At 55.5% G+C, this 24476-nt stretch overlaps 1 protein-coding gene across 1 annotated transcript; it reads right to left on the reverse strand.

The window, feature by feature from the left end:
- Positions 1-3935: 3935 nt before the first annotated feature.
- LOC117638997 lies at positions 3936-23427 on the reverse strand. The gene is made up of 9 exons (XM_034374268.1): positions 23398-23427; positions 21312-21517; positions 20521-21234; positions 20182-20358; positions 18104-18373; positions 13044-13234; positions 7210-7301; positions 4638-4827; positions 3936-4357 (listed from the first exon to the last, which is right to left on the reverse strand). The coding sequence occupies exons 1-9, from the start codon at positions 23425-23427 to the stop codon at positions 3936-3938; spliced, it is 2292 nt and encodes a 763-aa protein (XP_034230159.1).
- Between the last annotated feature and the right edge of the window lie 1049 nt (positions 23428-24476).

The following is a 24476-nucleotide window of genomic DNA, read 5'->3' on the forward strand; positions in this document are numbered from 1 at the left end:
GCAATGTTACAAAACGTTTTGATTTGTAGGCTGCTGTCAGGACAAAAAGACAAAAACTGGGCACTGTTGAAAAGAGGTGATTTTCTTAGCTGAAATCATGTGCGTTGAAAATCATTTCATACGTCGTGCTGATAAAAAGAGTGAAAGAGTCTTCTTACCATGAGGTCTACAATAAAGGTTTACATTCAAATGGAAACTTTACTTGTACACTGTAAAATGGGTGAACGCGTTTTTTTTTTAAACATAGTAGCTTTCAGTTCGGGTCAGGGAAGCAGAATGAAATCCTTTCTCTCTACTCAAAGCACAATGTGCCACAGGATGCGCCAAATATTCTAAGAAACAACGAATGAATTTAATTGGTCCTTCCACACCTGATTCTAGGATAATAATTTACAGTTCATTCCCACAGAGGGGTGATAATTGAACGCTATATTAATGGACCCAACATCCAGCCCCCATTAAAGAAAATAAAAGTAAAACAGTTCGTCGTTCGCATCCTCTTCCGCGCTATTTTAATATCGGCCAAATACTTAAGAAATAAAGAAACACGTGAACTACATGGTTTTGCGCAGCATCAGACCATCGCATCGTAGTCTGAGCATTGCATCTAGAGCGACAATAAAGCATTGCTTTATTGTTCAATTTACCCGGAATGTCCGAACATAGATAATACGAGTTGTATTATCAATCAAACGACTGAATGAACCACAAAACTAATCGAGAAACAAAGAGCTGAAATAGGGATGAGGAAGTCCACCGCGAAAATTCCTATGAATACGACCAAGAAGGTCTCGGGCGAACAGCACATCACTATACGCACAAGCACCTAGCAAGGCAGACGATTCCTGGCCTGGCCAGGCCGAAAGCAAGTTAGAGAAGTAATTTGGCCTTAGGGTGAGTTTCTTTGGCACCAAACGTTGAAGGGGAAACGGAGCAAAAGAGATTGTAGAAGAAAAACGAACGGCAGAAAGATATGTGTGCAAGTACGCATGGAACACCTTGAACTGTCAACGGGTGTGGGCCACGCTGGAAACATCGACAAATTTACGGGCGATGTCTACACTGCAAAACGTGTGACATCGACAACTATGAAATGAATCAGTTCAAAAGCCACAACAACATTGCGTGTGGTAGCGATCGACAAAAAGAGTAATGTGAATAAGATATCATTGGAATAAACTCTATTTTACTGTACATTAAAAAGGATTGACTCATTGAGTAATGTGTCACCCACATAAAAGCCTCCTTCAGTCGTTCGTTGTCATCTCTTGCATCTCAGACAAACATTATGAAGTAGTGTGTCCATGAACACCTCTCACCACGTCTAAAATTAACTCTAAATCCAAAGAATAAAGAATAATTATGAACAAAGATAAACTCTTAATTAATACACAGACATTCACTCATATCTACAGGGGGTCTACTAATAGCACAAATCTATACATTAAGCTGAATCGAGAACACAACATACGCCATCTCACAAGAGAGATACCGCACTTGGTCTTGTGTCGAAACAGCTCGAAACAAATATATCACATTGATTAGCGTATTCGTTTCAAAGGGATTTTTCTCAAACCTACACATTTAGAACAAAAATGCGCCAGTATCTGCAAGGTCACGGAAATTGCAGACCTGGCGGAAACAATACTTTCTAGCACATTATACCCAAAACAGTGAAATCAAATCTCGATAAGTCTCTCAAAAAAGTTTGGAATTTTGAAAGAAATAAAGGTAAAATTTAGTTTTAAGTGAATAAAAGTGCTGAAATTTTCATGAAATCAGTACACGTGCAATTTTGATAAAAAGTCACAAAAATATGATGATTCAAAGTGCACAGTGGCTCCTACACACGTTACAGCCCTTATCCTTTCGAATATTTCGACTTGTCTGTTTCACTCCCGATATCGTGACCTTGGACCACGGAATAAAACGTCTAGCTCTAAAGTTTGAATACAATTTTTGATTTAATGTCATAAATATATATTAGTATCAAACATCAGAAATTCACACCTATTATTCGAATCGTGAACTAATCTACTACATTTAACTTGTCAAAAATTGATAATTTGGACAACGTAAATAATCATTTCTTTTGTTCAACAGAACAATTATTATTATCTTTAAAAATGTAAAATGCACTAGGATAAAAACCAACTTGTTTCATACGTTTGGGAGTGCAAGCGAGTCTCGAGGGAAAAGTTAAACCCTACATCTACACGAACTCTTAGTGTTAACAATACTGAATGAAATTTTACTCGTACAATGGAGTTTTAGGAATTCTCTGCATCAAAATACTCTTAATCCACGTAAAAAAATAACCTACGAAACACTACCGTTGATATAGTACTTTGGAAATCTTGATGATTATAATCCGACTTCGCAAATCCGCGCCAATTGTAAAACCAATGGCACCCGGTATTGCGAAACGAATAGTTATCCCAGGGCAGAAATTGGAAATCGGGGAAGTGCTTTCGGCGGTTTCCCGGAAGTGGGCCGAGGTCGCCGGAAGAGGCGCTGGCGGGGGAAGCCACCTGCCACTCCGACTACCCCCAGCACTAATCACAAACCACCAACTTTTGGCTGGGACGTTAGAGTGGAGCTCATCAGAATGCACGGCCCAGCGCGAATGCATAGAAAGCATTCGCTGCATGCAACCGCAGAATGAAACAAGCAAACTCTTTTCATCTTTGGTCATTTTGTGTTTTAATTATCCACCTGACCCGCTACCCAAACACACACACACACACACACACACACACACACACACACCACACACACACAGACACACACATACTCACACACACTCTACTGGCGCGGAGTCCGCGCTATTTTAAAATTTCGTCCTCAAGATGATGCTACCCGCCCACAATATTTTAGAAACTGCTAAAACAACGGAGCCTATTTTATCAAATTCTACGGTATCGTTAGTTAGATAATTGTTTGACCACCTACCCGACGTCGTCTACGAGTATTCAATGTCTCACCTGTACGCGGAACAAGGTTTTGGGTGCTACTTTTTACGCCTGAACCAGCCGATTACTTACTCTGCCCTAGGATAACGGAAGAAATTGGGTTTGTCCTCCAGAAGAAATAGGCACAACTCAGTAAAAAGTAAAAAAAACTAACATTTTGAACAAAAATGGAATAGGGAGAAAGATAAGGTAACTGCGAATCCGTACCTATTAGGCTGTATCCCATCTCAGAGCCTTGGCTAAGCACCCACAGTACACTTGCTGCGAAAAAAGTCAACAAGAAATTTAGAAGAAAGATTAGCAAAAGGACGCTCCTCGCAGGATCGCAAGTGCCTGTCAAAGAGCCTTTTGGGACGGACACCGACCGTTCAATGAGACTAAAAGAGAAGAAAATCCTCGAAATTGAACCTTTGAATGCCGTCCCAGGCGAGTGCCAAGGGCACACGAATTTCTTGAGCGTGAATCACCGGCAGCCCTGCCCACCCCCTGAAAATGCTGGAAATGGTTCGCGTGGCGGAGTTCGCCATAACCCATTCATGGCAGGGCACCAGCACCCAAGCAACGCCAATGTTTCTGCTGGTGCGCGTGACACCCCACGACCATGGCTCACACCACGGGTCACACCTTGGGCCACACCATGGGTCACACCATGGGTCACACCAAGGGTCACACCTTGGGTAACACCTTGGGTCACACCATGGGTCACACCGAGGGTCACACCAAGGGTCACACCTTGGGTCACACCAGGGGTCACACCATGGGTCACACCATGAGTCACACCATGGGTCAAACCATAGGTCACACCGAGGGTCACACCATGGGTCACACCATGGGTCACACAACGGGTCACACCATGGGTCACACCCACGTCTCCCCGGGCTGCTCCGAGATGGTGGTGTTCCTCCTACCGGTGAAGCCCAACAAATTCGTCTCCGAGATGGGACACAGCCTAACGGGCCTTGATTACAAGACGTGCAGGTTCTCGCAGGACTTGGACTTGGAGTCGCGCGCCCACACCTTGTCCAGGAGCCCCCTGACCTTGAGGCTGGCGGACATGCGGTTGCGTCGGCAGCGCGGCCCCGAGCCCCGCCCTGGGGACAGGGGCGGCTCGGCGGGGTGGCCGTTGTTGCCGTTGGGGTCCTCGCCGGCGCCCACGCAGGTGGACGTGAGCCCCCCGACGCAGGACACGATGAGCGGCGAGCGCGAGCGGCTCTTGGAGCGCGAGGCGCTGCGCTTGCGGAAGATGCTGCGCGTGCGCTCCGGGTCCTGCAGCTTCAGGCGGATCTGCGTCAGGATGCCCACCAGCAGCTCGTCCACGTTGTGGTTGATGGCCACCGACGTCTCGATGAACTTGCAGTCGTACGACGTGGCGGCCGCCTTGCCCTCTGCGGAACAGGAAAGCCGCCGTCAGCGAGGCCGACCAGGGGGCCGCCGGAGGCGGACAACAACGCGTTTTGAGCTCCAGAGTCGCTGAATGGGACTCGAACCGAACGTGTGACCTCACCAATGGACTGCTTTTCGAACGAGGAATCCATTAGTGGGGTCACACGTTCGGTTCGAGTCCCATTTAGCGACTCTGGAGCTCTAAACGCGTCTAGAGTCTTGGCCGCGCCTCCGGCGGCCTTCTGGCAAATCCACAATCCACTGTGTTAAGTCGGTACTGACCCTCCGCCGTGACGGTGCGGCCCCGCACCAGGTCCGTCTTGTTGGCCACCAGGATGACGGCCTTGGTGCCCACGCTGCCTCCCGTCCACAGCCGCTGCAGCTCGTCCTCGGCCTTCCGGAAGCTGGGCAGGTCGGCCTGCGAGTACACCACGCAGTACGCGTGCGGCTCGGGCTGGCCCTCGTTCAGCGGCTGCAACAGACAGAGCACTGCATGACGCCGGCGGACACACGCAGCACAGTGGGCCAGAAGACCGGCGGAGGCCGCCAAAACTCTGGACGCGTTTTGAGCTCCAGAGTAGCTAAACGGGATCCCGCCAATGGATTCCTCGTTCGGGGAGCAATCTAATTCGAGTGCTAGTTAGCGACTCTGGAGCTCAAAACGCTTCCGGCCCACTGTGCGTGGAGGCTTTGCCCCGGAAGGCCTGGCGGCCAGGCGGTCAGGCGGCCCGGCCCTCAGCCCTGCTGCTGCAGCAAGGGCGCGAGAAAGGGCGCGCTAAATTTAAACCGAATCAATTCCCGGCCAGAAATAAAACGGTGTTTGGAGGCGAAATGGGACACTGACCGGCCGAGCGGCGCAGAGCGGCGCAGAGCTGCCGAACGCCGCGCTGCAGCGAGCAGGCCAGCATGGTGCCCACAATAGAGCGCCGTCGGTTATTTAAGAAAAGCTTCCAAATCTAAATCGGTGGCGAACGAAAATAAGCTTGCACCGGTCTATGCTTATTAGTGTGGTGGCAGCGCAGCAGAGCGGCCGCCGGCGCCTTGGCCCTCAGGGAAGAAGGAGAAGAAGGAGGAGGAGAAGAAGAAGAAGAAGAAGAAGAAGAAGAAGAAGAAGAAGAAGAAGAAGAAGAAGAAGAAGAAGAAGAAGAAGAAGAAGAAGAAGAAGAAGAAGAAAGAAGGCACCGTGTCAGCCGCTTTCAGCCTGTTGTCCAGAGGATAGGCCATGCGCCACGCCGCTGCGTTCCGCGGTGCGACACAGCGCCCCGACGGCCTGCAGAGCTATTGCCATTGCAGTTGACGGCTGGGCCACAAACGATCGCAGGCCTTTCAGACACACGCCAAACGTGACGGATCGTCCAGAGGAATGCACATACAAGTGGGCCAGAAGACCGGTGGAGGCGGCCGAATCTCTAGACGCGTTTTGAGCTCCAAAGTCGCTGAATGGGACTCGAACCGAACGTGTGACCCCACCAATGGATTCCTCGTTCGGAGAGCAATACATTGGTAGGGTCGGACGTTCGCTTCGAGCCCCATTTAGCGACTCTGGAGCCCAAAACGCATCCGGAGCTTTTTGACCGCCTCCAACAGTCTTCCGGCCCACTGTGGTGTACCCGGCGTTGGTGCACAGCCGCCGTTGCGCGCGTGTAACTGCACCACTCATGGTTTATGTCTTCATAAACAGAGATACGATCCGCCGCCAGCTGGGGCGGCCGGCATGACAGGCAGGCCGGCAAGGGTGGCATGGCAAGCAGGTTTTGCAACAAAAACCTCTTTTCGAGTGAATGGTGATCCGGTGCACTCCAGCCGCAGCGGCGGAGCGAAGGGAAAGGAATTGCAAAGTGTGATTGTGTGTGTGAGAGAGAGAGAGAGAGAGAGAGAGAGAGAGAGAGAGAAGAGAGAGAGAGAGAGTGAGAGAGAGAGAAAATGCGGCTTGTTATGGTGCCAGTGTCATACGCACGCACTCACACCGTGCGGCGCCGCGCCACATACGCTCAACTCGCACATAAATTTTTTCGCTCTGCTTGCCCATAAAAAATGCACTCGAGATGCGGTGGGGGAGGGGAGGGGGAGGGAGGGTGGTTGAGATTAGAGGGGAGCCCCCTCCCCCCTTTCCTGCACCGCCTGAAACGGAAACGCGTCTCGGGAAAGTGCAGCCATTACTATTTCCACCTCAAACAGAGACAGAAAAAAGAGCGGGCGTCCCTTCCGTCCTTCTTTTTTGAGACCGTGGGGTGTTGCAAGCGGCCCGTCTCGGCCCTACGCACACACACACACGCACACACGCACGCACACAGACCCGCTCGGCCTTCCCTCTGTCTGTCTGTGGGTCAGTAATGACGTCATCACAGGCCTCGTTCAGCTATAGTTTATCTTCCTCACACTCACACATCCCCTCACGCACACACGCACACCATACGCGACACACACACACACACACACACACACACACACACACACAAGCATAAAGGCAAACACATCTCTGATTAAGAGGCAGAATCGTCCCATAATAGGTGCACAACATGGCGGTCAGAATGCAATCACACTGGTAAAAGAAGACAAAAAAAGCCTTGGCAATTTTCGGAGGAAACTAGTAGCGAAAATAACCGATGCCTTCCATATTCGGGACAATCGAAAAACCTCCCATGGATCTACATATAATATATGAGCTTCCGGTAGGAATACAACAAAAATAATCTTAAAAAAAAAAACAAGCCTCTGGATAGTTACGATGGTACTACTGTACTTCAAAACGCAGTTTTTCGTGGATTTTTTTTGACTAACTTTTTAAGAGTGCAAGCGCAATGCGTGTCCCATTGTTTTGGTCCTTTTGTTGCTGTTGTTTTGGCAGACTCACCGTGGTGTCGGAGGACGGATGGTCCACGAAGGTGAGCTCGGACTCCTCCCCGTCGAGCAGGATGCTAACGGACTTCTCGCCGCACTCGTCGTCTGCAAGCAGAAAGAGAGAGGCGTTGACACGTCGCGCTGTCTCTCTCGCTCTCGTGCGGCGTCCCGCGCAGGTGCGAGAGGGACAGACGTTGAGTCTGTTGGTGACGGACGCGGCGGCGCGATCTAGCTCTCCAACGAGGAACAAAAACACAGAGGTGTGGGCCTTTCCGCTTTTTAAAAACGCGCCTCCGACCTTTTGCCCGGCGACGCTCGGCGCCACGGCGGCCCTTGGCCCAGAAACTATAAACGTGACGAGAAAAACATGCAAAATCAAACGGGGGTCCCTCCATATTTTCCACGACAACTCGGTCAAGAGAAAGTGAGAGAGAGAGAGATTGACAGAGGGGAGGGGGTGGAATTATGAGAAGTATTGGCTGTGGCTTTGGCGGTCAGCCTCGCCGCTTGGAAAGGAGTCTCTCTCTCTCTCTCTCTCTCTCTCTCCACGCCGCAGGGCAGCGCTCCATGTCAGCCACAACAGTGTGTGCATGTCCGTCTGGTGTGTGCTTTCACTGCGAAGCGGAATCAAGGCACTCCGCAAAATGTCCAATAGTGGCCTGCATCTACACGAAAAAAGGGTCAATCCTGCCAATTTTTTTTAAAACTTGTTTTGTATTCTATCCACATGCCACGTGACTTTAGGTGGCAGAGAAAAAAAGGTTTGCTGAAACAACCGAGACGCGCCTTTCGGCGTGTGATCGTCAGAGGCGAATTGTGATCGTTACACCTGAAAATGCAATTAACAACAGGTGAAAATTGGTGAATGCCGGGATTTGAAATGAGTGCTAATTCGCTCTTGGCACTGATACAGAACTCGTGGCGAGAGAAATCTAATTATACGTCATAGCCAGCAGGAGAGGGGGAGGGGAGAAGGGGAGGAGGAGGGATTCCCGGACCTCTCGAAGCGAACAGGTCCCAATGACACGCCACGCCCAGGGCAGGCCCAGGGCAGGCCCAGGGCCGCTCCATTTGGGCGGAAAACTCGGGAGGTTTATTTCTCGAAATGAAAGCGCTGGGGGAATCATCATCAACGCTGGACCCGCTCTGCACGGTCCGAGCGCCCCCCGCCCCGAGTCCGACTATCCGCAGTTCAATTCGATTTAGCCGCGCGCTATTCGCACTATTTGCACGCTGCCGTGTTTGGCGGGCCGCTTTTTGCTGCAAATAATCAGTGCCACTCACAGGGCTGCCAATATTGGACGGTTTTATGTGCGCGGCCGCGTGGACTGCTAATGAAGCCAAGTTGGTAATTACACACACACACACACACACACACACACAGACCTACACACACGTAAACAACGTGACAAAATGGTGAGCAGTGCGCGGTGTGGCGAACACGCGCAGTTTCGACAGGCTGGCGTCGTAGCACGGCGCCGGACAGTGGGCCAGAAGACCGGTGGAGGCGGCCGAAACTCCCAGACGCGTTTTGAGCTCCCGAGTCGCTAAACAGGACTCGAACCGAGCGTGAGGCCCCACCAATGGGTTCCTCGTTCGGAGAGCAATCCATTGGTGGGGTCACACGTTCGGTTCGAGCCCCATTTAGCGACCTCTGGAGCTCAAAACGAGTCCGAGGTTACGCGACCGCCTCCACCGGTCCTCTGGCCCACTGTGCGCCGCCGCCGCCGTCTCGGGGGGCTCGGAGGGCTGGCGCCGCTGCGCGCCGCTGGCGGGTCGGTGGCGGGTCGGTGGGTTGGTTGATGAGACGAACAAAACATTGCAAACTCCGCCGCCACAGCTCAATACTCGTCAAGCAGGCGGCGTGGGCGCTGTGGGGAAAGGGGGGTGGGGGCGAAAGGGGTCTGAAAAACAAAACATCAAATATCTTGCAAGGCTGGATGGGTGATTGATGTGGCAGCGCGGCTGCCAACTTGAAAAGCAAAAAGTCGACTTATTTTGGCGCGGCTGTAATTTCGCCGCTTCCAATCGGATAGAAAAGGGAAGACCTTGTTCACTTTTTTAATTATTTTTATGCTTTTCGTCGGGGCAGGCCTGCCGCGCGCACCGATATTGCGGCACAGACGTCGCTCTGTCTCTCTCGCACCCTTGCGGGCCGCCCCGGGAGTGCGAGAGAGACGGAGCGACGACAGCTCCAGAATCCACCCGACGCCCCTCTGAATGGCGGGCGCTCTATCGAATTGCAATACGAATACAAATTGCAATACGGCTGCACTTTCATTCAGCGACACGAGGCACCCCGCCCGTTGTGGGGGTGCGAGAGAGACGGCGACGCGAGAGGCACCCCGCCCGTTGTGGGGGTGCGAGAGAGACGGCGACACGAGAGGCACCCCGCCCGTTGTGGGGGTGCGAGAGAGACGGCGACACGAGAGGCACCCCGCCCGTTGTGGGGGTGCGAGAGAGACGGCGACGCGAGAGGCACCCGCCCGTTGTGGGGGTGCGAGAGAGACGGCGACACGAGAGGCACCCCGCCCGTTGTGGGGGTGCGAGAGAGACGGCCACGGGTTTCCGCATTCGGGCCTGTGCGTCCCAGAGGGCCCAGCTCGCGAGGCGCTCTGCTCTCTCGCCGTGGCGCGGCCCGTGAGGGTGGAGAGAGCAGCGATCGCGCTTGTTTGATCGGCAGATAGATGGCGCCGCGGTCGCCTCGCGTGTTCCGAGGCGCTACGCTTCGCGGGCTTCGCGCTACGCGAGCGGCGCGAGCAGAGCCCGGGAAGGCACCCCCACGCCCCCCCAAAACGAAAAAAGTCTGGTCAACAATTTGCTGCCTGGACCGCCTGGACCGTCCATACCTGCCTACGACGGAAATTGTGTACTGTTCTTTTTTTTTTTTTTTGCATAAGGGGTAACCAACTTGACATAATCAGTGAATGCCGAAAGAGGTTAGAGGTGAAATATTCAACATAATCCGACATGATCACAATAATCGTACTTTTGTAGATTGAAACGCCTTTTGACCAACTTTGTGAGGTGACCGCTGCCGAAGTAGCTGCGGTCAAAGCCTTCCCGAGGCGGGGCAGGACCTTCAGAACACTAGCGCGTTAAGGCAGGCCTTGGACGGCAGCTAGACTGGACCTTCCGAAGTCAGCAAAAACGGCTACTTATTCAGCGATTCCCGTTTTCTGACAGTGGACGTCTCAAGGCGAGCTCGGACAGGCTCTGAAGAATGCAGTGCAAAATTAATGACAAGCAGGAACAATGTGGCAACTTGAACGTGCAGGCGCGTGAGGAATGTGGGAGGCGGGCCGGCGAGCCACTCGTTGTCCTCCAGACTCCACGGGGCTCCAGCAGACTCATTCCCAGAGTCGTCTTCGTCACTCTGTCTCTCTCGCACTCATGCGGCGCCTCGTATAGGTGCAAGAGAGACAGGGCGATGAAATTAAGGATTCTCGGAAACAGTGTGCAGGCTGGCATCGAGTCTTCCACCAGCGTCTCAGTGTCTCAGCAGCGACCCAGGACAGACTGTGTTTCATTTTGCACTTTCCCAAGGCCTTCCGCTCCCGTCCATGCTCCGAGAGTCACGTGGCCCCACATTCTCTCTCTCTCTCTCTCTCTCTCTCTCTCTCTCTCTCTCTCTCTCTCTCTCTCTCTCTCTCTCTCTTCATTCTTTGCTCGCGGTCGCGAGGCGGCGGCGTTTCGACACATGTGTAATTCAGCCCCGGCGCGGTGCTCTGGACAGAAAAGGGGTCGTTCCTTAATTTCAGGTCGGCGGTGTGGTTTTTTTCTTCAGGGACCATACCTTAACTGCCTGACGTTTTTTTGTGTTTTTTTTCACTTTAAATTTTTTATGACCAGGCACTAAGCGTTTCCACTACCTTGTGGCAGGTTATCCGCACGTCGCGTCGGACAAGGAGGAAAAGGGGGGCGCTGAAAATTGGTCTCGCAGTTTCCGCATGCCCCCCGGTGCCCCCCCGGTGAGCCCCTCGTGGGGTCGCAAACGCAGAATGTACACGGCTCCGGGGAGGACTTGCGGTACGCCGACCACATTAAGGGTTCATGCTTCAGGAAGGGGGGACGGCAGCTGCCTGGGCGCGGTGACTGCTGCGAGACCTTTTTTCAAAAGCTCCGCCTCGTTTTTCGGCACTCAAAGTATTTCAATTTTTTTGGTGTGCGATTTTTCTGTATTTTTTTCTGAGTGTTCTTTTTTCCTTGTGTCGTTTTACTGAGTGTTTTTGTTGTGTGATTTTTCTGTGTTTCTTTTTTTTAGAGGGAATGTTTTTTTTGTGAAAATTTTTTTCTCCGTGTATTTTTTTGTGTAAATTTTTTTCTGTGATTTTTTTTTGTTTCATTTTTTTTTGTTTCAATTTTTTTTTGGGTGATTTTTTTCTGTATAATTTTTTTCTGAGTGTTTTTTTTCTACGTTATTTTTTCAATGCACTTGCGCCGGGGTCTTGAGGACCAGCAGCAGCAGCAGCATAGCGACAGTAAACACGAATTGCCTGGCCTCCCCGGCAGGCAGTGCCCTGGCCGTGCCCTGGCAGTGTCCCGGCAGTGCTTGGCAGCTGCGACGCGTGCGCGCCCTGGCGGCCGTATCACAAAACTTAACGAGCAGTGTCGTTAATGACGGCCTCCGCCAGGTCAAGGGGGAAGGGGAGGAGGGAGAGGGGGGAAGGGGGCGGGGGCTCGACAAAGGGAGAGGCTGTAGGACGCGCCATGAGGCCGCGCTGCCGCCACGCCGAGCCCACCTGCACAGGGCGGCACAGGGCCTATCGCTTCCACCAGACTGATCTCCTGGGGGACGAGGACGCTATGTTTAGATGACGGCAAGGACAGGGGAGAGGGGGAGCCGAATGATGAGCACTGCAGAGGGAATGGAAGAGAGATAGCGTGCCAGGCGCGGCAGCATAGGGTGGCCATGACGGTGAGTGGGATGGCCGCGACAAAGGCCTAGGGTGGCCATGACGAGGACAAGAGTCTAGGATGACCACAAAGATCTTAGGGAGTGCCAATCGTAAGGTGGCCATGTTAACCCAGGCTGTGACGAGCATCATGACGAGGTGGCCATGACCGAGATCATGAAGCGCAACCTAGCCGAGGGCGACGGGGCTCTCTAGCAAACTGAGATGAAAAGCGACTACATCAAGTATTCGAACCGAGGACCCCCTGGGAAGGACATTCCCGGGAAGCAAGTAGCAGCGGTTAGTTGAGGGAATCTGGACGGCGTCTGACATCAATTCTCCTGGAAGGGCTCATGGAAAGGGAGAGAGGGGGAGAGAGGGGGGAGAGAGAGAGGGAGAGAGAGAGAGAGAGAGAGAGAGAGAGAGAGAGAGAGAGAGAGAGAGAGAGAGAGAGAGAGAGAGAGAGAAGGAGCGTCCCTTCCGTCCCTTCGGGCGAAGCGGCACGCGCCCTTTGAGACGGTAAGTGAATAGGGCTGCCAAGGCCCTCGGAAGGGCGCGAGTTCTGTGATCCACCATCGAAATTTAAATGAGCGGCAACTAGTATGGCGCCCCTGCCTACATCAAGCGCCTAGCGGGAGGATAAACAGGACGCAGTTTTGACAACAGGTCCGGCGAGGAGACCGCGCCGCTGACGCTTTCATTTATAATGCAAGTTTTGCATCGAGCGCGCCGGGCCCAAGTTTTCATCTTGAACCCAGAATGTTATGTAATCGCAAATGAGTCAGAGGGGTGGCCTCTGTAACGTATGTGACCCCACCAACGGATTCCTCGTTCGGAGAGCAATGCATTGGTGGGGTCACACGTCCGATTCGAGTCCCATTTAGCGACTCTGGAGCTCAAAACGCGTCCAGAGTTTTTGCCGCCTCCGCCGGCCTTCTGGTGTGGGACTTACCGAGCGACAGGTCGTAGGCGTGCAGGTACTCGGACGTCATGAACTGCTGCACCAGCGAGGACTTGCCGACGCCGGCGCCGCCCAGCATCACCACGCGGTACGGCACGGTGCAGGTGGACGAGTCCCTGGACGACGCCAAGGAGCACGTGGCCGAGGACCGCGCCGAGCCGTTGGGCCCTATATGCTCGGTGCTGCAATCAGGCGGGGCGAGGACTCAGACACTGCGAAAAAAGCTTTGCTATTCGTTTTTTAATACCTTTTTTCCATTCTTTGCTTCATTGTTGTTTTTACTAGTTTTTCTGCTTTTTAATAGTTTGCTTTTTTTTAGTTTTTCTGCTTTTTTTAAACTTTGCTTTTTTTTGTTTTTTACTTAGCTTTCTTGTTTTCTTATGATTTTTTTCTTGTTATTCTTACTTTGCTTTTCTTTACTTTGTTTTATTTTTTTTCACTTTGTTTTATTTCACTTAGTGAGAGTGTGCTCAGCTGAGTACACTCCAACGAAAGTGTGCTGAGATCAGTACACACCTTACGTTAGTTCCCATACGTTTGAGGCAGTGTACTCGTGAGTGCACGCTAAAGGGAGTGTACTGAGTACACTCTTAAGAGGGTGTCCTGAGTACACTGTTGAGTTTGCAGAGTTCTTTTTACTTTGCTTTCGCTTTTTTTCTTACATTGGATTTCAAATTACACTTTACAACTATGGACAAAAAGCGCACACACACACACATAAAATACAGGTGAACGACTAAGGGACGGTCCCTCTAGCAACAACAGCCCGTCGGCGCGACACTCAAGTCTACCTGGCGCAGCGTCACTCTAAGCACACAGTGCCGCCGTCTTCGTGGTGCGGGTACTAGCACACTGGGGGAGATGGGTGTATGGCATCAACAAGTAAGTGTTCTGGACGGGTACACATAACACGGTGTCGCTTTCCTGTGCTTTCTGTGGGGATTGTCCTGTGGCTTTGGTCGTGTGCCGCTATGTGCTGGCTGGTGTGTGCTCGAAGGCAGTGCCCCACAGCCTTGCCATTTCGGACTTGAGGATTTCAACATTAGCGTCGGAGTCGCTTCACGTCAGGCGAAGACGAGCTCAATTATTCAAAAGGAATAAAGGCCTCATTTCTTTTTCAGTTTCACGCGAAGCGCGTCTGAACGAGACACAAAATGTGTACATCCCCGCCATGGTCGCATGCATTGCATGCCGCTGCAGTGTTGCCCGCAGTCCCGTTTCCAGTGAAACAAAAACACAAAAACAAAAAACAAAATCAGAGTTTACGTTGTGTAACAGGTCGGACTAAGAGTGGCCACGAGAAGTGCAGAACAAGGTGCTGACACTCCCCTCCCCTTGCAAACCCTCTCATGGTCGAAGCCTAGCGACAAGGATCTACACATGGAAGCTGGGGGGACGTGTTTGGTCCGCATGGGCAAACTTAACATTGTTTGTGATTTCCGATGATTTATTTCGCAAACGCCCGGCGTTCAAAAAGTTCTGCATAAAATGGCTTTCAATTGAAAATTTGAAACAAAATTTGATGCGGAACTTTTCAATCCTGGCTGTTTACAAGATATATACACCAAAACTCTCGATTTTTTAAAGTTAAGTTTGCGCAGTGAGTGAGTGAGTGAGTGAGTGAGTGAGTGAGTGAGTGAGTGAGTGAGTGAGTGAGTGAGTGAGTGAGTGAGTGAGTGCCGTGGAACTCACCAAGCCAAGTCTAAGGCGGCCATCAGTGGCGTGTCCGAGTCCTCGTCATCCATGCTGCAAACAGACTCCACTGTAAGTACTCTGAGGCTCAGACGACTACAGGGGCCGTACGGTGGGGACAGGTCCACAATGGGCCAGAAGACCTGCGCAGGAGGCCAAAACTCTAGACACGTTTTGAGAGAGTCGCTGAATGGGACTCGAACCGAACGTGTGACTCCACCAATGGATTGCTCTCCGAACGAGGGATCCGTTGGTGGGGTCACACGTTCAGTTTGAGTCCTGTTTAGCGACTCTGGAGCTCAAGACGCGTCTACACTTTTGGCCGCCTCGGCCGGTCTTCTGGCCCGCTGCGCGACTGCGCGTCCGGGTGGCCGCGCTGGTAGGCGCCTCAACCTGCCCGCACCACCTGTTATGTTGTTTCATGTTTTACTGTGGCATCCAAGGACAATTGTTGTACAAGACACCATAAAAAAAACTTGAAATAAAATTAAATCCCCCACAGGCTTTTGCGCGATCCAGAGCAGATCCACTGTCCACGGTCCTCATTGTCGGCCTGGATTAGCTCAGCGTGGTTGGCAACCGTGCGGCTCGGGTTCGAATCCCGGTAGGGCTTTGTTTTCAAAACCAGCAGCAGCGCGGGAGCGCACTTCGCTTTTCCCTGCGGCTCCTCTGCGCGTTTAGTTTTCAGACGACACTCGTTTGAGCGGCCAGTGCTCTTCCAGAGGCGAATAATTAAAAACAGCCGGGCGGCGCAAAGTTTGCCTCGAGAGGTCATTTCGCGAAGCAAATAATTGTGGCTTGCAGTGCCGCCACTGTCAAAAGGCCGAGTTTTGCGTTGGCGACACTCGCTCCCTCATGAATTACACATGCGTCGTTGTCGCCAGCCCTGCCAACCTCTGAAAAAAAAAAAAAAGAATTTTTGCCAGGCGTGGTTGACCGCCCTGTCTCTGCGGGTCGAAGCGACCCTCGAGCCATGGGGCGGAGGGCGGGGCGTGGAGGAGGGCGCAAGCCACAGTTGGACATGCCGGCGCCGGCGGCCAAAACGCCAGACGCGGTTTGAGCTCCAGAGTCGCTAAACAGGACTCGAACCGAACGTGTGACCCCACCAATGGATTCCTCTTCTGGAGAGCAGTCCATTGGTGGGGTCACACGTTCGGTTCGAGTCCCATTTAACGACTCTGGAGCTCAAAATACGTCCAGAGTTTTGGCCGCCTCCACCGGTCTTCTGGCCCACTGCGACGAGTGCGACGCTTGCCCGCTCCGCGTGTAACTTACAGTGGCGGTGCGGTCCCCGGGGGCGGAGGCAGCCGGAGGCACGCCGGCGTGGCACTCGCGCCGGTCGCGCCGCGAGACGGGTTGGCTTTTCGTATTCCGCACTGGCTGCGCTGGCGAGGCTCGCCGTTCGGTTTCGCAGTTTATCGCCGACAACTTTTATTCCTGTGCTGTCTGTTCGGTTCGGATCGCATAATCGCTCGCGCTCCGCAGTGCCACTGGGCTACGCAGTGCGGCACGGCACGGCACGGCGTGGGACGGCGCGGGACGGCGCGGCTCGGTCGGCAAATTGATGACCTATCCAGCCCTTGTAGCGCGCGGAGGCGGGCCCGCTGCAGCAAACACCCTCTGCTAGGCATGCTGTGTACACAGTGTGTGTGTGTGTGTGTGTGTGTGTGTGTGTGTGTGTGTGTGTGTGTGTGTGTGTGTGTGTGTGTGTACGACGCGCGAGTACACAAGAGCGTCGTATCGATGGAGCACAAAGGTTGTTGCATGTACGGGCGGGGAGTCGCAGCAGTCAAGATGTGTAAGTACGCGCGCTGCAGTCAGTAAGCAAACTCACACGCGCATTCGCCTCGTCCGTCGGAAGGATTGCCCATCCGCATCTGGAGTTCAAAACGCGCCTGGGATTTTGACCGCCCCCACCGGTCTTCTGGCCCACTGTGCAGGGCTGCAGGGCTGTGCAGGGCTGGCGTCCTTCTGCGACCACCTGCTGCCGGTGCGCCGTGACACCGTCACGCCCTAACGCCGCAACCCATCTGAGGCGCATCCCGGCCGGCCCCGCTCGGCCCCGCCCTGCGTGCGGCAAGGCTGGGCGAGGCCTGCGGTCGGGTTTACGGTTCCCGGAACACCGTTGTGGCTCGCAGCAGCGCGCAGCAGAGCGGTTCCGGGCGGCGCGCTTCCGCTCCGTCTCTCTCGCACCCTGGCGAAGCGCCGCCCACGAGTGCGAGAGAGACAGAGCGACTAGTTCGGAATCGACCGCACCGGTAGTGCATGCGGCCGGCCGATGGAATGCACGCATTACTGGCTCGAAGCGCCACTGCTAAAATCGCCCCCCCCCCTCCCGTCAATATCGCGGGGTAGTCCGATTTCAGCCCGCCCAACCCCCACATGTCGCTATACTGCAATGTGCGGCCGCCCCTTGTCCCTGGTGCACCATGGCGATTCCATGACGATGGGGCACGTCCACGCCGAACAACAAGAAAAACAAACACACGACCCGCGAGGCCGCGAGGGCCGCCACCCCACTGGAGCAAGCGTAGGCGGTGCAGGACTGATTCCGGCGGCGCTCTCTCTCGCACTCACGGGGCGCGCCGTAGGGGTGCGAGAGAGACAGAGCGACACGCTGGCGAGCTGTGGCGTCACGGAGAGCGGCGTTGCCGAGGCGTTGCCTGAATCCCTGATCGCGTACCTCATAAAGCGAAGGTTACGCACGCGCAGCGGCGCAGCGCGGCCGGGCCGTGCCGTGAGGCACCTCCGTCTCTCTCGCACCCCTCGGGGCCCTGCGCCACGCCGCCACGCCGGCACGCCCCATGAGTGCGACAGGGACAGCGCCACCAAAACGGGCCTTCGGACGCAGTCCGCAGCGAACCGCAGGGAACCACCTGAATGTCAAAGTTCGATAGCCGACTCGTGTTGTTGTGTAATCGCCGCCCTGTGTTTGGGACACTGTTGGTGAACCGTGCGGGACCTTGCAACCCGCAGAACTTGAAGGCAACGCACAGTGGATTTGCCAGAAGACCGGTGGAGGCGGCCAAAACCCTTAGACGCGTTTTGAGCTCCAGAGTCGCTAAACAGGACTCGAACCGAGCGTGTGACCCCACCAATGGATTCCTCGTTCGGAGAGCAATCTATTGGTGGGGTCACACCGGGTCACACGTTCGGTTCTAGTCCCATTCAGCGGGTCAGAGGTCAAAAACGTGTCTAGAGTTTTAGGCGCCTCCACCGGTCTTCTGGCCCACTGTGCAACGTAACGAACGGAGAAAATCACTGGCCACCGGACACAACAACGCTTTTTTGGGCTTCGGTCTGACTAAACTGTTGTGTGACCGCTGAAACGACGGGCGGGGGGTTGCGCCACAACTTACCTGTGGCTGGAGTTGGAGGACGCGACGCTGTTCTTGGACCTGGAGCGCCTGCTCTTGAGGGAGTCGCCGCGGTTCACGATGCCCTTGCCGGTGATGGAGAAGTGCCTGAGGCGGTAGTACTCCTCCTCCACGCCCGTGTTGGGCATGGAGGCGACGCGCGCGCGCTGCTGCGGCAGGCACAGCAGGTGCGGCCGCTGCCGGTCCGACACGTTGCCGCTGCGCCCCGGCGTCTTCACGGACTGCGACCGGGAGTGGTGCGGCCGCCCGAACCTGCAAGGTGGTAGCGTAGTGGTTAGCGAGCTCATCGGTGGTGACGAAGGTCCAGGGTTCGAAATCGCGCTAGGTTTTCTTTTTCTTGTTGCACCTGAATTTTTTTTAAATTTGTGGAATGTGCATGTCGGGGCGGCAGTTGGATCGGACTCCGTTTCACCCGGAGCCCCGCGCCTTTCAATTCTTTCCCGGAAACGGGCTCCCAATCTCCGGAAGCTTGTAACGTGCCAAAGGTATCTTTGATTGCTTTATAAAGCGGAGTAAAAAAACGCGGTCCGGACTTATCCAATTTATCCCTGCGAGGGTGAAATCGGCTCGCCAGGCCTCAGGGCGACTGTGTCTGCGAGGCGGTCGGAGGGACTCTTGCATTTACACAGGGGACTGAGAGTCGTTTTCTTCACGCTGTCTCTCTCGCCCCATGAGAGGCGCACGTGAGTGCGAGAGAGAGAGAGAGAGACAGCCCAAGGGCCGCGCGGAACGCCCTGGACCGGTTTTACTTGGCAGCATTAGCCAGATCGCATGCATCACCGAGTCCTTGAATCGGAATTACGCCAAATCGCTCGTTTGAAACACTCGGCGTTAGGGGGTGGGGGTGCACAGTGGGACAGAAGGCGAAAATTCTCGACGCGTTTTGAGCTCCAGAGTCGCTAACTGCGACTCGAACCTAGCGTGTGACCCCACCGATGGCTTCCCCGTTCGGAGAGCAATCCATTGGTGGGGTCACACGCTCGAGTCGGGTCCCATTTAGCGACACTAGATATCAAAATGCGTCCGGGATTTTGACCGCCTTCGCCGGTCTTCTGGCCCACTAGGGGGCGGAGGTGCTTCTGAGCAAAGTGAGCCGAAGGGGTTCTCTGCTTAGTCGACTCGGGGCTGTTTTCAATTCACCCTCCTTCCCCTTTCCGAAGAAATCGGACCGCCTTCCCTTGCTTCGCTCCTGTCCCGCTCGACGGAGCGCGGGAAACTTCGCAAAGGGAGGCAAAATGGCTAAGCCGAGCTCCTTAATGTCCTGGAGGGGGACTTTGGGGAAGGAACTTCGAAAGGAGGAGCGAACCGGATCGCGGGGGAAAAGATTAGTCGATGGAGACCCGAACAATGTACACCCGAACATCGCTACAGCCTCGGCTACAGCAACCCTCAGCGCAGTGCAGTGGCAGCAGCGAAAAGTTGTTGGTTCGGCCGCTCGGCCGTTCGGCTGGAGGAAAGGGTTGGCGCACGCTGCGCACGCCTCCTCCTAGCTGCCTCGATCAAAAGCCTCGGCCGACTTGTCGTCGCCACAACCAACTGCAAAGTTGAACCGTGAGGTAGTTTAATGTAGTTTTGGTGTCCCAGAGCCCGAACCGAACTGGCCGCGTTTTGTCTCCCGCCTCTGTTTTCGTGGTGAGGGGAAGCTGCGGGGCTTCCGCGACAAAGGGCATTCCTCTCCCCTCCCCTCCCCTCCCGGCCTCGAGATCCGACTTGAGCTGACGGCTAAGGCCTGTTAGGCCTCGGGTCCGCGACCACCGCCACGGCCTCCGCGGCGTCGAGGCGAGGCGCGACCCCAAAGTGGATTTCCGCAGCTTGTTTACCGCGACACGTTTCTGCACCGATTTTTTGGTCCCGCGAGTCCAAAAGCAGCAAATATGGGGGGGCTCGAACCGAACGTGTTACCCCACCAAAGAATTGCTCTCCGATGGAGGAATCCATTGGTGGGGTTACACGTTCGGTTTGAGTCCTGTTTAGCGACTCTGGAGCTCAAAACGCGTCGAGAGTTTCGGCCACTCCACCGGTCTTCTGGCCCACTGTGGGGTGCGCCGGCGGTCACTCACCTCGTCTCCAGGCACTGCAGCGTGTTGAAGTGGCTGTTGACGTCCAGCTGCTGCTTGTCCAGGATGAAGACGTTGGCGTCGATGTGGCCGTCGCCGCCGCCCTCGGGTGAGTTGCCCGTGACGGAGGGCTGCTGCACCACGATGGTGGCGGGCGCCTTCCTGGTGGTGGTGGCCGGCCTGCCGGCGGACGCCCTGGAGGCCCTGCGGCTGGAGGGGTGCGCGGCGCGCGGCGGGCAGTCCGAGTCCGAGTCGTGGCCGTTGAGGGTGGTGGCGGCGGCCGCGTGGCAGGACGCCGCGGCGTGCGGGGCGTGCGGGGCGGACGAGCGCGGCTGGTCCGACATGCGGCGCTTGTCGGCGGCCAGGCGCACGGACAGCGTGGGGCTGGGCGGCGGGTGGTAGTGCGAGTGCCGGCGGTCCGCCACGTGGCTGGACTTGCGGCTCACGTGCTGCTTGCGCTTCAAGTGCCGCGGCCGGTGCAGCGGGCTCACCTGCGGGCTGGTCTTGGACAGCGGCGTGTTGGGCGGCGTGGAGGGCGGCGAGGAGGGCACGGTGCCCGGCATGGTGCGCTGCAGCGACGACAGCGAGATGACCTGCGACGACGTGGACGTCCGCGGGGAGATGGTGGGCGTCGTGGCGGCCACGGACGACAACGACGACGTCAGCCAGGTCGGCGACGAAGGGTCCCCCAGGAAGTCCTCGCCGTCGTCCTCGATCTCCGTCCGCGTGAACAGGTAGCTCTGGTCGCCGGTCTTGCGGTGCAGGGCGCTCAGCAGCGGCGTGGTCGGCGTCGCCTGCAGCCGCGAGTCCGACGACGGCGTCCCCGGGAACGTCCCCACGAACACGTCCTCATCGCGGGAGTCGTTGATGACGAAGTTGGGGCCGCGGTCCAGCGAGTCCTCCGTCGTCTCGCCGTCCGTCGCCGTCACGGCCGTCACCTGCGTCGTGGCCGAGTCCGTGCTGGTGTTGATGGTCGTCTCCGACGTCGTGCTGGAACCCATGATGACCACCGTGGGGATGGGCGGCGTGGCGTTGCCGGCGTGCTTGCCTTTGTACCTGGCGAGCAGAAAGTCCATCATCACCATCCGAACAAATAAAGTGCACGAGTCCTTCTGGAAAGCCTTGCCGCTCACCTCCTGCTGGCCGAGGACTTGAAGTGCAGCCTCCGGAGGGCGGAGGACGCGCTGGACAGCAGGTCGGACTCGGGGCGGCCGTCGGGCCGCGACGCCGAGTGGCTTGGCGACCCATCGGCAGAGTGGGTCCCACTGGACGAGCCGGAGGACCTGTGCAGCACGGTCATCTTGGCGATCGCCTTGCTCTGGGACAGGCGCCGCAGGCTCTGGAAAACAAAATTTTAAAAAATAGATTAAGGGAATAGATTTTAAACAAATGGATGAGTTGGACTGGAGCTAGCGGGCAGACGCGGAGGCTGGGCTGGGGCATCGCATGGAAGCAAGGTCACGACGAATTAGTGTCACGCTCCGCCTCGCCCCGCCCCACAGTGGGCCAGAAGACCGGTGGAGGCGGTCAAAATTCCGGACGCGTTTTGAGCTCCAGAGTCGCTAAACAGGGACTCAAACCGATCGTGTGACCCCACGAATGGATTACTCTCCGAACGAGGAATCCATTAATGCGGTCACACGTTCTTTTGTAGTCCCTGTTTAGTGACTCTGGAGCTCAAAACGCGTCCGGAGTTTTGGCCGCCGCCACCGGTCTTCTTGCACACTGCGCGCGCCCCCCGCCCCACCCCACACCGCCACGCCAAACCACGCGCCGTTTCCGAGTGTTGTAGCCTCAGTGCCGTAAAAAGAGGGCCCGGAACCGCGGATGGCAGGACCCTGCTAACAGCCCGGCAAGGCCGGCAAGGCCCTCCTCCCACTTCCTGCCCCACTCCGCCCCTCCTTGAAACCACGCCGAGCCGAGCGTGCAATCTAAGTTTGTGAAGCCATTTGCTATACTTCAGGACCTCATTAGAACAAGTATAAAGCCAGAGGGCCGGCCGGTGGTACGCGCCGTCACAGGGGGGGATAGGGCGGGGGGGGGGGGGGGGTTGCATCCAGAGTGAGTCAACACATCCCGCAAAGCCAGTGCAAGCAGAGGGATAACAGGGCCATTGTCGGTTTAACGTCTGCACTGAGACCACAGCGTGGCGGGTCGCTCAGGCTCGACATACCGACAGACAGACAGACAGACAGACAGACAGACAGGCTGCAGCCCGCCATTGGACTTGCCGATAATGATACACCGCGAGGTTAAAAGTGAACCAAAAGAGAAACTGAAGTTCAAGTCGCCTTGATTCAACTTTTCCAGCACTGGGGACGGACGGACTCGGAGAAGTGCTTCCGTGCTTCCGACGCGTCACCACTCGGTGCTCTGTCCACCGGAATTCAATACTACCGGTGCGGCTCTAAGTCCGGAAGTTGCCATGGCCTCGAACAACAACCGGGGTAACTAGGAGTCGAACTACTGCCGCCACGCTGCCACACACCCACACGAGAGAGAGGGGGAGAGAGGGAGAGAGAGAGAGAGAGAGAGAGAGAGAGAGAGAGAGAGAGAGAGAGAGAGAGGCAGTCGTCGGGCAGGGTTGGGCCAGGTCAGACAATCAGTCGCCTCCTAACAAGGTATCGAGGTTCGAGACCGAAGCAGGGAGGCAGGGAAAAGGGCTGCAGAGTCCGGCCTCGTTTCGGCTGGCCTACATCCCGGGCGCCGCTTTCAAAACTGCGCTCGGTGTGGAGTGCCCTCCGCCCCCCGAAATTTTCAAAACACAAAGGGCACGAGGGGAGCGGCTGAAAGGAGTGTTTGCGCGGCAGGCGTTCTCTGCACACTCCACTTTGGGCCACCGGTGAGGCCACTCCCTTTCAGGCTGTTTAAAAATCTCTGCTGTATTACGCCTTTGCAATTTTTCGCCGAGAACGGTCAGGCAACGCCGCGCTACACCGCGCTACGCACGCCGCACCCTCGGGGAACTCGGGGTAGGCGGCTTTCCGGTGTAGGAGCAACACGAGCCAGGGGACTGGAAGGGGCAGCCAAATCTCTAGACGCGTTTTGAGCTCCACACTGGGAGATTTTCTCACATCAAGAACGAAGACTTTGGTCTCCGGGATCAAAATGTGTTTCATCCGTCCAACCTTAACACAGGTACTAAAGTTTGGGTTCTACGCGTCAAAACTTTCGTTTCAGCGTTAAAATTTTCCATGCCCGGAACCAAAACTTCAGTACCTGTGTTAAGGTAGGACGGATGAAACACATGTCGATCCCGCAGACCGAAGTTTTCATTCCTGATTTGAAACAACATCTCTCAGTGCAGAGTCGCTAAAGAGGACTCTAACCGGACGTGTGACCCCACCAATGGATTCCTCGCTCGGAGAGCAATCCATTGGTGGGGTCACACGTTCGTTTCGAGTCCCATTTAGCGACTCTGGAGCTCAAAACGCGCCTAGAATGTTGGCTGCCTCCTCCGGTCTTCCGGCCCACTGCGAGACATTCCAGTCTGCCTTTGGCTCTCGAAAAATAAACAAGACGTTTAAAAAGATAACGAGAAAAAATAACAACATGAGGTGGAGGCAGAGATTGAAGAGAACACACGTGGGGTAACGGTGCGTGAGGGGCGGCGGTGGATGGTGCGAGAAGGGGGGGGAGAGCGGTCTGGCAGTGGGATTGGGGGCGGGGGGGGAGGAGGAAGGGAACAGGGCGCGGTGGCGGCTAGAAAGCAGAGCAGCATCAGGGAATTGAGGATGTGCAGATGTCAGCAGATTGCGCCCGGGCGTGGCGTGGCGGGGCGGGGCGGAGCGGGGCGTGCGGCCTTCATTTGTTTTGTCGATGGAACCGCCGCACGGCGCGGCACGGTGCCGCCACCCCCACCCCAGTATCGCCATTATGATGATCATCGTCATGGGCGTGAACAAAGGCTCCGGGAAAGCCGCGCGCTCGTGCCGCTCAGCTCTGGCGCCGTGCCGTGCCGTGCCATGCCGTGCCACGCCGTGCCGTGCCGCGCCACGTGTCAATGTCGGCAGCGTCACAGGCAGGTGCCAAAAACCGCGGCCGGAAAAGAAGTTGAAGCAGGGGTGAGCTGTCGAGACTAGCGTGACTGCCACGACTGCGACGCGCTCTCACTCGGGCACGCGACCGAGGGGTGGCCTGCCCTCACGGCGGCGAGACTCTGGCGAGACCGCGCTCAGCGAGCCGGCGGCCAAAACTCGAGACGCGTTACGACCTCCAGAGTCGCTAAAAGGGACTCGGAACGAGCGTGTGACCCCACCCATGGATTGCTCTCCGAACGAGGAATTCATTGGTGGGGT

This window comes from Thrips palmi, unplaced genomic scaffold (assembly GCF_012932325.1).
Source record: "Thrips palmi isolate BJ-2018 unplaced genomic scaffold, TpBJ-2018v1 HiC_scaffold_10, whole genome shotgun sequence".
Taxonomy (NCBI): Eukaryota; Metazoa; Arthropoda; class Insecta; order Thysanoptera; family Thripidae; genus Thrips; species Thrips palmi.

Bases quoted from the DNA above. Each gene is read 5' to 3' on its own strand.
- LOC117638997 (XM_034374268.1), bottom strand. From the start codon at position 23,427: ATGTGTTTCATCCGTCCTACCTTAACACAG. The intron at 21,518-23,397 runs GTACTGAAGTTT...TTTGTTTTCCAG, and splicing joins TCCGTCCTACCTTAACACAG to AGCCTGCGGCGCCTGTCCCA. The intron at 13,235-18,103 runs GTAAGTTGTGGC...GCCTGATTGCAG, and splicing joins TCCTCCAACTCCAGCCACAG to CACCGAGCATATAGGGCCCA.